The 13401-nt window shown below is 32.8% G+C and overlaps 4 protein-coding genes across 8 annotated transcripts; 3 read left to right on the forward strand and 1 right to left on the reverse strand.

Annotated features, from left to right (window-relative positions):
- The first annotated feature begins 132 nt into the window (after nucleotides 1-132).
- Nucleotides 133-3040, forward strand: LOC119637754 (phosphoacetylglucosamine mutase). 2 transcript variants are annotated; one of them, XM_038033994.1, is made up of 3 exons: nucleotides 133-347; nucleotides 962-2402; nucleotides 2471-3040. In XM_038033994.1, exons 1-3 carry the CDS (start codon nucleotides 247-249, stop codon nucleotides 2576-2578), a joined length of 1650 nt encoding a protein of 549 aa, XP_037889922.1. In that variant the 5' UTR covers nucleotides 133-246; the 3' UTR covers nucleotides 2579-3040. The 2 variants fall into 2 exon arrangements, with proteins under 2 accessions (XP_037889922.1, XP_037889923.1); XM_038033995.1 differs by lacking the exon at nucleotides 133-347 and adding an exon at nucleotides 542-699 and having other exon boundaries at nucleotides 967-2402; nucleotides 2471-3039.
- Nucleotides 3041-4584: 1544 nt separating this feature from the next.
- Nucleotides 4585-5966, forward strand: LOC119637755 (eukaryotic translation initiation factor 2 subunit 2). Its single transcript, XM_038033996.1, has 3 exons — nucleotides 4585-4719; nucleotides 4830-5235; nucleotides 5302-5966. The coding sequence occupies exons 1-3, from the start codon at nucleotides 4705-4707 to the stop codon at nucleotides 5823-5825; spliced, it is 945 nt and encodes a 314-aa protein (XP_037889924.1). The 5' UTR covers nucleotides 4585-4704; the 3' UTR covers nucleotides 5826-5966.
- Nucleotide 5967: 1 nt separating this feature from the next.
- On the reverse strand, nucleotides 5968-7561 carry LOC119637756. The gene is made up of 2 exons (XM_038033997.1): nucleotides 7372-7561; nucleotides 5968-7328 (listed from the first exon to the last, which is right to left on the reverse strand). The coding sequence occupies exon 2, from the start codon at nucleotides 6616-6618 to the stop codon at nucleotides 5989-5991; it is 630 nt and encodes a 209-aa protein (XP_037889925.1). The 5' UTR covers nucleotides 6619-7328; nucleotides 7372-7561; the 3' UTR covers nucleotides 5968-5988.
- Nucleotides 7562-7671: 110 nt separating this feature from the next.
- Nucleotides 7672-12115, forward strand: LOC119637752 (histone acetyltransferase KAT2A). 4 transcript variants are annotated; one of them, XM_038033990.1, is made up of 5 exons: nucleotides 7672-7708; nucleotides 8353-8481; nucleotides 8719-9948; nucleotides 10230-10885; nucleotides 10948-12115. In XM_038033990.1, the coding sequence occupies exons 3-5, from the start codon at nucleotides 8735-8737 to the stop codon at nucleotides 11475-11477; spliced, it is 2400 nt and encodes a 799-aa protein (XP_037889918.1). In that variant the 5' UTR covers nucleotides 7672-7708; nucleotides 8353-8481; nucleotides 8719-8734; the 3' UTR covers nucleotides 11478-12115. The 4 variants fall into 4 exon arrangements, with proteins under 4 accessions (XP_037889918.1, XP_037889919.1, XP_037889916.1 ...); XM_038033991.1 differs by lacking the exon at nucleotides 8353-8481 and having other exon boundaries at nucleotides 7675-7708; XM_038033988.1 differs by lacking the exons at nucleotides 7672-7708; nucleotides 8353-8481 and adding an exon at nucleotides 7727-7755.
- The last annotated feature ends 1286 nt before the right edge of the window (nucleotides 12116-13401 follow it).

Here is a 13401-nt window from a genome sequence, read left to right on the forward strand (position 1 = left end):
ATACAACTGTCAGGTCGTTTCCATCCGATTCGCCCTGTTCCTATGTGGTTGCAATTAAGCGAAATAACTTGAATGTCAAAATCAGCTGAGCTTTGTTTACTGTTCATTTGAAAAAAGTGATGTGTAACGCTTAACGTATAAGATAAAAAAATTTAGTCTTAATCGAGATTTGGTCATTTTCTTTTGTGAACGCAGACTATTATTCAAATAGATAAGTCATTTCTTGAGAGAATATACGATTAAAAGATGTCGATTAATTTAAAAACAATTTATGCTTTTGCTAGGGAAATGTATCCCAAAAAATCTATTGAACGGTTCCAATACGGAACAGCTGGATTTCGTGGAAAGTAAGATGAAGTATATGTAAATGTTTTATATGTGGTGATGGTTTATTAATGCAAATGCGTTGAAATTTCGCCATTGTTTTCCAAGTTGTTTCACCACTGTAGTGATTGTGCGAGCAGATTACGCCATGTTTCAAAGTTAATTAATAGAAATGACTCAAGGAGTTTCGGCTTTCTATTTAAAGATTTTTTTTGCGTAGATTCGATAGCATTTATAAGCATTTATATGGACAAAGATAATTTCAATTTAATTTTAAATGTATATACTCTGTTTCTCTAAACCCAGCAGTAATAGAAACAAAATAGCAAAATTACTTTGGCCAGATGTTTCAATTAAATGCAGAATTAGATATGCGTACGTGTAAGAGTTTAGAAACGACTAGATTATGTGCATAGTACTACTTATAGAGCTCCAAGCTAACTCTCTCGTATGTGACGATATTCAGTTCATGACAGCCTCGTTTCGAAGCCGTTTATAGAAGCCGTTTGATATTTTAATATCACAATATATCTGGGAAAAATTTTTGTAACTCTAAATTTAAACATAAAATTAAATTATGCTTACTCTCAATTAATATGAAAATAAATGGTTTAATTATATTATTGCACACTTTTAGTGCAGATTTCTTAGATAGTGCTATGTTTCGTATGGGCGTATTAGCTACCTTAAGATCACGTGTCTTAGGTGGCTCTGTTGTTGGTGTTATGATTACCGCCTCCCATAATCCAGAACCAGATAATGGTGTAAAACTCATTGATCCCAAAGGTGAAATGTTAGACCCGAATTGGGAAGATATTGCTACGGAACTTGTAAACGTTTCCGATCAAGAGCTTGAAGAGCAAGTAGCCAAAATAATCAAAGAAAATAAAATTGATGTCAGTTCTCAATCAAATGTATATGTTGGTATGGATAATCGTTATCATAGTCCACGTTTGCTCAAAGCTGTGTCAGATGGCGTGATTGCATTGAAAGGTAATGTCAAAGAATATGGTATTGTAACAACACCGATGATGCATTACTTTGTGGTAGCCACTAATTCGAAAGGTGTTTACGGTCAAGCCACAGAGGAGGGATACTATAACAAATTAATAACAGCCTTTGAAAAGATACGTGGCAATAAATTGGAAAATGATAAATACCGAAATTACTTGTTATTCGACGGCGCTAATGGTGTAGGTGCTCGAAAAATGTTACATTTTATTAAACGTATGCACAAGTCTCTAAACGTGGAGGTTTTTAATAAAGGCGATGGCAAGATAAACCACGAATGTGGAGCTGATTATGTAAAGGTCCAACAACGTTGTCCTGTAAATATGCCTGTAACAGATTCCAATGTTCGTTGTGTCAGTGTGGATGGCGATGCAGACCGCGTCGTCTATTTCTTCACAGATAATGATGGCATTTTTCATTTATTAGATGGCGATCGTATAGCTACCTTGGTAGCTGATTATTTAATAGATTTGGTAAAAAGTTGTGAGCTTGAGCTAAGTATGGGCTTAGTTCAAACTGCATACGCTAATGGTGCTTCCACAGATTATATTGTCAATAAACTTAAAGTGCCAGTAAGTTGTGTTTCTACTGGTGTTAAACATTTACATCATAAAGCTTTGGAATTCGATATTGGTATATATTTCGAAGCTAATGGTCATGGAACTATAATATTTAGTACCAAAGCTAAGCAATCTATAACTAAGGCTGCTGATCTGGGTGATGAGAAAGCACAGACGTTTTTATTGGTTATTGATTTAATCAATGAAACCGTTGGAGATGCAATTTCGGATATATTGTTAGTAGAAACTATTTTACATTATAAAGGATGGGATGTTAACGAATGGTTGGCTTGTTATGACGATCTGCCTAATTTGCAATTGAAAATTAAAGTCCAAGACCGCAATGTCATTACCACAGCAGACGCTGAGCGTGTTTGTCTCACACCAGTTGGTTTACAAGAACAAATTAACAATATTGTATTAAACTATAATAGAGCACGATCATTCGTGAGACCTTCTGGCACTGAAGACGTAGTGCGCGTGTATGCAGAAGCCGCAACGCAAGAGGTAATTAATGTTTTCATTTATTAATGTACATTAGAAAAACTGCAATTAATTGTAACCTATTTTTGCAGGAAGCTGAATGTCTTGCCAATGATATCGGTATTCTAGTGCAGAAAATGGCCGGTGGTATTGAACCAAATTTGGTGCATCCTAATAAAAGTTTCCAAGCGCATTTTTAAATTTCATAAAAATGGCACATATTCGTTTGTATGCGGTATTTAGCATTTGATCTATTTATGGAGGAATACTGTGCGCAAAAATATTATAATTTGAACAAATTTTAAGCCTTAACGGTTCAACAGCATTTTTTTGTTGAGATTAACTGACCTATGCCAATAAAGATGGCTTATAAGTTCACACAAAAAATTTCTGCAAAATTGTTTAAAAAAAAATGTTTCATTTTGTAATTAAAAACACAAAACATTTCCCAATAAAAATTTCTCATCACATGCCTCATATATAATTGTCCCAAAGTGTTTCATTCTCTTCCACAATTACTAGACATTAGCTCCATCAAAAAACGCCCAGTTTCTTCCGTCTAAGATCTGAAAGATAGACTATAGGGGGAATGGAGTAAGATCCCTGTTTCCCGTACAAGAAAAATTATAGAAAATTGTCAAAGCGTTTAAATGACTTTCGTTCTTCATTAATTTACAAATCTTCGGAGCTTTAATGTGCGCAAACGTGCAAGTGCACGCTCCCCCTATTTTCAATTCACTTTGCGAGTTTCAGAAGACTGATTTCTGTCAGGATTTTATAAAAGCCTGTCAACATTTGATCAATTGAAAGCAACAAGCAACACAAACAAGTGCAAACCGCTGAGCTGATTGCGAAAGAACCTTTACATATAGATATGTACATATATATAAATTTTTTTACATATATATATATACCACACATTAATGAGACTCACTGCATGTTTATTTGATGTGAAACATTTGACTGCCACTTTTTTGTAAAAATATATTTAAAAAGTATAATGACATAGTATACACAAACATAAGTCGATGTAAACAAATAATATCATCAATAAATTCGTTCATTGCACGCATGTCGGGATGGTTATGATAGAAAATTCCTGCATTCGATCAATACTTTTTCGAAATCTTTAATCGATAACTCCAATGCACATGTGTTTCGCCGATCAAAATCAGGAATGTAAATACTTTATATGGACCACACTTTGGCTTACTGGCTGAGTTCTTTGGTAAATAAATTAATAAAACAAATCTTTTAATAAGGAAAATTCGGAAGCGAATAGTAGTACATCAAAAAAAAATTTCTGGGCATTTCTTCCGACAGATTGCTATAAAGCTGCGGAACTTTGGCAATGCTAACATTATTAAGCCTATGAAAGATGATTGCCCATAAATAATTAAAAAATAACATCCCTAGTATAAATTCCTTTAATTGAAAGTAATTGTAATTTAAGAATTCGTTTTTATAGTGCAAATTTTTATTCAAAAGCAATAGCACGGAAGCCCAATCGACGAAAATCGATAAAGGTATAATTAAAAATTGACAATGAAATTCTTAAAGAATTGAGGAGACTGGTAGGTTTAATTTTACGACATCACTAAATGTTGATCAAAAAATAATTTCGATTCCTTTTATTTTTTTTTTTGCATCTTTTCCCATTGAAAAAGGCGACCAGATTTATCGCTAAATTCAATTAGGAAATATATATGAGTACGGCAGCTGTTTCAGAACTGTGTTACTTTCATCTTAACGTTCATAGTACCGTAATTTTTAATAGAATTGATATACTTTGGAAAAGAGAAGTTCCGGTCGCAAAGATTGCCTCACATAAATCCTAAATAGACAAAGCGCACAATAATAAGAGATGGTTAAGTCAGATCATGTTTGCTTGTTTAATACAGACATTAAGTGATTCTAAGAAAAATTTCTACTTTCAATCTAAGTAGCACCCTCAGCTTGACAAGGCGCGCAAGAACTATGTGTGAATATATATGGTAGAAGACAAAGATCAACTTACCCTCAACTATGTTCGGAACGTCACTACTATAATTAATTATAAGTACCACAAAGAGGTAAGATATTTTTCAAGTAATAACGATAAATTACCATTACCTCTTTAATACTAATGTAAGCACTAGCCATTTCTACTTAAAAACTTATGTACTCGAAACAGCAGAAATGATAAAATTTGGCAACTCTATCGACGATTTGCCACGATTTTTCTTTCAGAAATTTTCTGATGTAATTAATAGACGTTTTTAACGAGCTTGTTCATAAAAACATTTTGCCATTTGCAAATATTTTTAGTTAAAATAATTTAATTAATATGGAAGGTGATGATGTAAGTATTTAAAAGGCGAAGAAAGCAAATACATAGTGACTTTGTGTTATGATCTTACTGAGATTATGCTGTGTTTTTGGATTGATTCTATTTATTCTTTTTTTTTTTAGGGTTTTGATCCTATATTATTGAGGAAGAAAAAAAAGAAGAAGACGTTTGATTTGGATGCCGTCTTAGCATTTGATTTAGATGACTCCAAGAAAGAAGAAAATATAGAAGAGCCATCCGGTGAAGCAGTTGCCAATGATTTTGACGACAATCTAGATTTGGAAAATTTTGGTAAAAAGAAGAAGAAAAAGAAGAAGCCTTTTAATCTAGAAGAAATAGATAATGCTTTACCCAAAGAAAACATTGAACGCGTTAGTGAACCAGCTGCAGAACCTGAGGACGATGACATTAACTTAGATATGGATTTTTCGATGGCAAAAAAGAAAAAGAAAATTAGGAAGAAAGAGATTGATGAACTTATTGCCGACAAAAAGGAGGAAGAAGATAAATTTGAAGATAAAGAAAATGGTATGATAATCAAAGAAATTAGAACGACATGCAGCTTTTGATTTACATATTTCTTTATCAAAACAGTTGACGACAATAGCTCCACGTGGGCCGGATCTGACCGTGACTACACCTATGATGAGTTGCTTAAAAGGGTGTTTGAAATTATATTGGATAAAAACCCCGAAATGGCTGGCGGTCGTAAACCGAAATTTGTAATGAGGCCTCCACAGGTATTACGTGTGGGCACTAAGAAGACATCTTTCGCAAATTTCATGGACATTGCTAGAACTTTGCATCGCTTGCCCAAACATTTATTGGATTTTTTACTAGCCGAATTAGGTACTAGTGGATCGATGGATGGCAATCAACAGTTAATCATTAAAGGACGTTTTCAGCCCAAACAAATTGAAAACGTATTACGGCGTTACATTAAAGAATATGTAACCTGCCATACATGTCGTTCACCTGAAACTATACTGCAAAAAGACACCCGTCTCTTCTTTCTCCAATGTGAATCTTGCGGCTCGCGTTGTTCAGTGGCCAGTATTAAATCGGGTTTCCAAGCTGTTACCGGCAAGCGCGCTGCTATTAGGGCTAAAACCACATAAATCTTATGATTTTTAATTAATATTTGTTTTTTTCTTCAAACTTCTGCAATTATTTTGTACAATTTACTACGATATTAATTAGAACAAGTAATTCGATTTCAAAACCGCAATAAATCTGGGCGTATTTTATTACAATGAAAATAAAAATTTATGAAATCATAGATTAGACCAATAAATTTTTGTTATACCAATCAATTAATTTATCCTTAAACATTATTTCATAAATGCAACTAGAGTCCTGGATAAGACTGTTAACATCTATCGATACATAATTTCTATTAATAGAGGGTTTACCATATACAAGTACTTTACACCCCAGTGAAAGTTCAAAATTAGACAACTGTTCCCTTGATTTCATTAAGAGATTCTTTAAACTTGCGAGAACATCTGTCTTATTTTCGAAACTTGTATGTTCTTCGAGAGAGTAAAGTTCAACTTCTAATTTCCATAAATTGTGCAATTCACATTCTCTGCGATATATATTTATTTGTAGAGCAGTTGTGCCATCATCCAGTATGTATTTGCAGACGTTTTTGGTACTTTTACCTTTAGCAATTACGCGTCCATACACCAAACAATACTGAAAACGTATTCTACTTTTTAAGTCTATTATAATGCTGGGATTCCTTTCCAAAGAGTTATAGTTCACGTTTTGAATTTCTTTTAACATTAGCGGAATGTACTGAAGAACCTGTCCCACTTGGCATGTATTATTTTTAGATGTACACATACCTGAATCATCCTTAAACTGTTTGCGTACGAAAAAAAAGTCTAATAAATCTTCGAAATCCATAGGAAATGTATTTAGGTAATTGTACTATAAAATCTTTAAGCTTAAATGTTTAATTCATATCTTTATTATATTAAAATATATCATATTTTATGTTATTTATTTGTTTTACTAACTTTGTTTGATTTTATTTTACTAATTTCATGTGATTTCTTTACGAATATGTGTGTTAGAACTGCTACTATTAATTGGAACGACCCGTTTGTTAATTTGCTACATATTTTATTTATTTTATACATATTTTGGCTGGAGAGATAATTACCTTTTAGTTTTTCAAATATATATTATTTGTATATATATGTACTAATTAGATTTAAGGCCTCAGGATTAATATGCCTCGATGGCTTTGTATTACTCTACTGAATGAATAAATAAAAAATTTAATATTTGATGCCTTTATTTATACATATGCATTGGTGTTTTTAGTAATCAACAAACACACTTCAATTTCCCGGTCATCAATTAGTTCAGTTGAAATGTGACCAGTCGAGAATTAAAAGTGACATTTGTATATATATACATTTAAAATGTATGCATTAATATACATATACGCAAATTGCGGAATTTAAAGTTTGCAAATGGCGTGAGTTTCAAGGGGCATTTGATTTATGTCTTACATAATCTTTTAAGAAGTGCGTTAATCGAATGTAACAAAATTTCTTTACATATACTGTTGTATTTGCTGATATGAAGGAAAGGCTTAAAATATTGAACTGCTTTGGCAAATTAAAACCGAAAATAATTGTCAAACTGTACCGTATGATGGGCAATCTCGTAGTCCCGGCTGCATAACGAATAATGCTTCACTTTATTTAAGATTTATTTAAAAAGCTTTTAAATTCGACAAATTGTAAATACATCTTTTCATACAACGGAGCCAAAGAAAAAACAAAAATTAATTCCATTGGTTGATTTAATTGTGATCCGGTATTTTTCTTACTATAGAAAAATAAAGACACACCGATACACGTGTTTCTGCAACATAGTTAGTCAAAAGTGTGCATTCTCGTGTTACATTGTCTTTCTTCGTTTTTTACTTCCGGCGATGTGGAAGAAAATATTATATAATATAAATTTGGTGTGTCTAAGAAAAGTACGTTCTAATCCTGAAAACAACGTGGGTTTAATGACCTACGCCAAGTACGTTAAAAAAGTTCATTTGTTTTGAAAGCCTATGCAATTAAGATTGGTTTGTTTTTTATAGTACTGTGGAACCAGTGATGTAGGACGGATATTTTTAAAAATGCATTTAATACAACCCAAAGCAGAAATTAATCTCTTGGCAGGGTTCGCATTAGTTTATATAAAACACCCAGATTTCACAAGTTAACCGCCCAGATTCTACAATACGGTATTTAAACCGTATTATAGTATATCATCTGTTATCGTGTTCGAAAACAAAGTCACTTTTGAATTTTGATTTTTCCATTCTTGCCTAGGGGAAAAAAATACACAACATTAATTAGCTACTGATGATATATAAAGTTTTTATCGTAATTCGTATAAAATAAATACAAATGTACAAAATTTTTCTGCTATGCAAGATTTTAGGAACATTGCATTTACAAATCATTTTTAAACTGTTTAGAGTGCAGTAGTTGTTAAGTTGCTAGAAATGTAAATGTGTTTACGGGATAAAGTATCACAAGAACTTTTGATGACTTTAACACGATACGAACCTGTACCTAGTTGGCTAAATAATATTAAATTGAGATTTTTTTTTATTTCATTTTATAGATCATTATGTCTCTTGATGCGCAGAAAATAATAATAGGAGAAGCCAAATAAGGGAAAGGCGGTGGACGAATACTATACATTTGGAGACAGGCAAAAATCAAATTAATACCAAGTTTATATCCATAAGCGGTAGAGTTTATAGAAGGTTCTGAATTGAAATATAAAATATCGAACGAAGTTATTTAACAAAATTTAGATTTATAAAGTGCAGACAAGTTAACTAATTTATCTCTTAGAAACTTTCTCCCACAAAGAAATCTGGCATCGCGTTCGTTATCTTTTGTTTACATCTAGTTGTAAGCAAAATTGTGAAATTGCATTAGTTTCCATTTTGATTGCATCTTCATACTTATTATAAAATTGCAGCTCGAATAAGAAGAATATGTCCGGTGGTTCATTAATTGCTTTAAAAGAAGACGCTATAGATGGGAATGCTGGATCTAATGGTAATGTAAATCAGCAAACGCACCAGCAGCAGCAACAACAACCACAACAAAATGGACCAAGCTCTGGATCGGCCTCTTCAGCTCCTGCTGAAGGAACGCGTCAAAATAGCTTGCAACGTATACAGCAACGTAAACAAAAGGTTTTCAATTTGCCAATATCCCAAAAATTGGCTAAATTGTCAATGTATTCAGCTTGTCAAGCCGAGGGATGCCGTTGCACGGGTTGGAAAACACCGCAAGAAAATCGACACCGAGATGTTGAATCTTCCTATTGTCCTGAATTCAATGAGGAATGCCGTAACACCAATTGCCGTCATACGTTACAAAGTCACATAGCTCATTTGGACGGTATTTCCGGTGTGGAAATGAATAATCTGCTGGGAGCTATTATCGACATGGAGAACTTGTTTATGTCAATGCAACGCGTGGATGATGAGGATACAAAGAAAGTTTATCTGTATCTATTCCGATTACTGCGTCAGTGCGTGATAACCAGGCAACAAGCTGTCATACGTGGCCCCTTAGGAGATCCACCATTCGAATCTCCCTGCATTGCTAAAGCTGTGTATTCATTTGTTTTCTATAAATACCATCATTTAAGCCCCAATGAATTGCAAACCATGACCGAAGTTGCTAAAACATTCTTAAACTTCTTGAATCACTACAATTTTGAACCACCATCTTTAAGAAAAGCCGATCTCAAGAATGAGGATGCGTCTACCTACAAGATCAATTATACGCGCTGGTTAGTATTTTGTCATGTGCCCGCCTTTTGCAATTCCTTGAGGCACTTTGAGACTTCTTTGGTTTTTGGTCGGACTCTACTACGCACCGTCTTCCAATATATGGCTCAACAACTAAAGAAAAAATGTATATCAGAACGAGATCGATTTCCTGCCGATAAGAGGTCAATAATTACCCAAATGCCTAAATTTTTAGAAGCTCTTAAAGGGGAATTACTTAAAGACGAGTCGCCTATTTGGGACCAAACCTATCGGCCTCCCAGCGCTTTCCTAATGCAACAACGCAAACGTCAGCAGGATACAGCAACTAATGTTTCGGGGACAGTAAATAACGCTAACGGCAAACGTGCAAACATTGGCGAACCGATACATAAGAGGCCCAAAAAAGATGTTGATCGAAACAGCGGGTAAGTTTAGTTAATTAAAAATTCACAATAGAAAATTGTAAAAATAAATACCATGTCTGTAAATAAATATGAAAATAATAATCACGACGTGTACTGAAAAATTACATTTCATCATTTGTAATTGAATCATCGAATGTGATCAGTTCAACGAGGTTTTAATGCAGTTTGCAACGTACTTTTAGGCATGCGTTTTACTTACAAAAAAGCTGAATCATTTTGAATTTGCATATATTGAATTTATTGTGAAATAATAAATTTGGTCGTCTCACAATTTTTTGCAGTGATTCTAATTACGAAGATCTTCCTGATGAAACAGTTATTCGTGCAATGAAAGCCGTCTCCGAATCGAAAGCCATTAATAAAACGGAAATACTTTTTCCAGTCAATGTTTCCAGAGATGAAAATGTTAAGGCGGAAGAGCAACAACGTGCTATTGAATTTCATGTAGTAGGCAATTCGTTGACAAAGCCAGTTGACAAGGAAACTATTCTATGGCTATTGGGTCTGCAAAGTGTTTTCGCTCATCAATTACCCGAAATGCCGCGTGAATATATTAGTCAGCTAGTATTCGATACGAAGCATAAGACATTAGCACTGATCAAGGAGAATATGCCAATAGGAGGTATATGCTTTAGACCATTTCCTAGTCAAGGATTTACAGAAATTGTATTTTGCGCGGTCACAATGTCCGAACAAGTAAAAGGTTACGGAACCCATCTGATGAATCACCTTAAAGATTATAGCATACAAAAGGGCGTATTACATCTTTTGACTTACGCTGACTGTGACGCAATAGGATATTTTAAAAAGCAAGGATTTTCGAAAGACATCAAATTAGCTCGTCCTGTGTATGCCGGCTTTATTAAAGAGTACGATGGAGCAACTTTAATGCACTGCGAACTGCATCCTAGCATTGTAAATACACAATTTATATCAGGTAGATAAAAAATTTCATTCATTTTTTAATTCAACGCTTGAAGCTTTTTCCTTCATTTTCAGTTATACGACGTCAAAGTGAAATTCTTAAAGAACTTATAGCTGAGCGTCATAATGAGGTGCAAAAGGTACGACCTGGTTTGACTTGTTTTAAAGAAGGTCTTCCATCTATTCCTGTAGAATCTATACCCGGTTTGCGTGATATTGGTTGGAAACCGCAAACAAGAGCACCAAGAACTTCGAGGCCGTTAGAAGAGTCAACGGACCCTGAAAAACTGGCAGCATCATTTGCTGCCGTGTTGCAAGCGGTGCGCCATCACGCATCTGCGTGGCCATTTTTAAAACCGGTCACTGCAGCTGAAGTACCCGACTACTATGATCATATTAAATATCCAATGGATTTGAAGACTATGGCGGACCGCCTTAAGAGAGGCTATTACGTAACGCGTCGTCTCTTCATGGCCGACATGGCGCATATTTTTTCAAATTGCCGCTTTTATAATTCGCCTGAAACTGAATATTATCGTTGCGCTAACAATTTGGAACGTTACTTTCAGACTAAGATGCGCGAGCTCGGCTTATGGGATAAATGATGTCAAGCTCTTAATGCAACGGTTGAGCCAGCCCATGAAAGGGATAATAAAAACGAGGATGATTGCAATGAAGCAAATTTGGATATAAAAAATGCTAAAATACATACTAACTCTACAACTAATCTTAGCCATCACATGACAGCAGCAAATGCTTCTTTTGGCACTAGCGCTATAGAAAATTCGATTTTCACTAATAATTTTGGAATTGCGTCATTGCCAGAGGATATATTTAAAAATTAAAATTAAATGTACTAAGAAGAAAAATGCATAAACTCAAGCATACATCTATAAACAGATACATACTAATATATATAGTCTCAGTTAAATGAAAGCTTTTCTTAATAACCCCTTCGAAAAACGTTACTATCAAAATAGTGATCACGTACAAGAAGTATAATAATATATCAAATTAAATATATTATTTATATATATAAAATAAGCTATAATAATAAAATAAGCTTAAATACCTTTGAACTGCTTTGGAAAGTTTTTAAACTTTAAGTAAAAAGTGATTTCCAATCGTTTTATCTTAAAGATGTAAGAAGTCATTAAAAGGATTAAGTATTGATTAATTTTAATGTAATTTAAAAATTACCGAAAAAAATAACTTTGGAAGAACAGTTTTTTAAAATCAAATATTTTTTAAGAAGAAGAAACTCAAATATTAAAAAAAATTTGTTTTAACAAAAATATTTAAAAACAGAATCAATATATATAGTGGAGAAATAAAACTAAAGAAATCTTAAAGCACACACACACGATTCTTTCATTTAATGCTATAAACTGAAATATATGAATTGGTAAATAGAAAAAAATTTCAACTTTTACCTTGATATGATAATTTTCAATCATTTTCTGATAAGTATACATTGTTTACAAAAAGTAATAAATTTTTATAAAATCTAATAAATGAAAGAAAATAACTTCTAATTTGGAAATAATGTACTCCACTTGAGGGGTTAATGCTACCAACGCCTGCTCCTTATTTGTGTTTGTTGTTTTTTTAATAAATATACTTTGGGATTGAATATGTACGTAAAGAAAGTAGTGTTTCCTTTAAGACAAATATTGGTTCATTTTAATTCTTAGGAAATTCGAACTGTTTTATTATTATTATATATATATGGTCGCCAGTTGATGGATCATTGTTCATTCGCCTTTTCAGACCGTTGAAGAGTTATAATTTTATTTATAAAAAACCTAACTTTAGAACTTATGGGAATGAGGAACGCACAGAGGAGAAATTTGATATTAAGTGCGTTCATTTCTACGAAATGCATTCAAATTCTTGCAACTGTATAATTTCATATAGTTTCCGACGTGATGGAACATGAGTGTTTATCTTTAAGGTTAAGTGTGAAAAAAGCAGTAACACCTGTGATATAGCACAAGATATATGCTTTATATTCATCGTATTATTTACCAAATTTTAATGAATTCTTATTCATTTTATTTAATTATTTTGCTTGATAAAAATAACAAATGAAACTCTATTAAAACTTATTTAGCTTCATTTTATTTTTAGTGAATATTAGCAAATAAAGTTATTTATCTATTTTTTTATTTTATTTTAATTTTATTTATTTATTTATTTTTTTTTGTAATAGGCAAAAAAAAAAACAAGTGAATACGCGGTCCTAGTATGTTTAACTGGCTTTCTGTTTTCTAAAACACATGCCTTTTCAAATATTTTTTTAATAGTTTGGTTTTAATTTTTTTTTTTTTTTTCTCTAGTAAGAATGATCGTAGAGTTTAGGTCATCATCACACGATGTCATTTATTGTAAACATTGAATATACTTTATTATTATTAATTAATACTTGTATAAGAATCAATATTTTATACAATTATTCAGTGGGATATTTCTGAGCCGTTTGGTATTACATGGTTAGTTATGTTCTATGGCGTACAGTGTCTCTGTGTG

This window comes from Glossina fuscipes, unplaced genomic scaffold (assembly GCF_014805625.2).
Source record: "Glossina fuscipes isolate IAEA_lab_2018 unplaced genomic scaffold, Yale_Gfus_2 61, whole genome shotgun sequence".
NCBI lineage: Eukaryota > Metazoa > Arthropoda > Insecta > Diptera > Glossinidae > Glossina > Glossina fuscipes.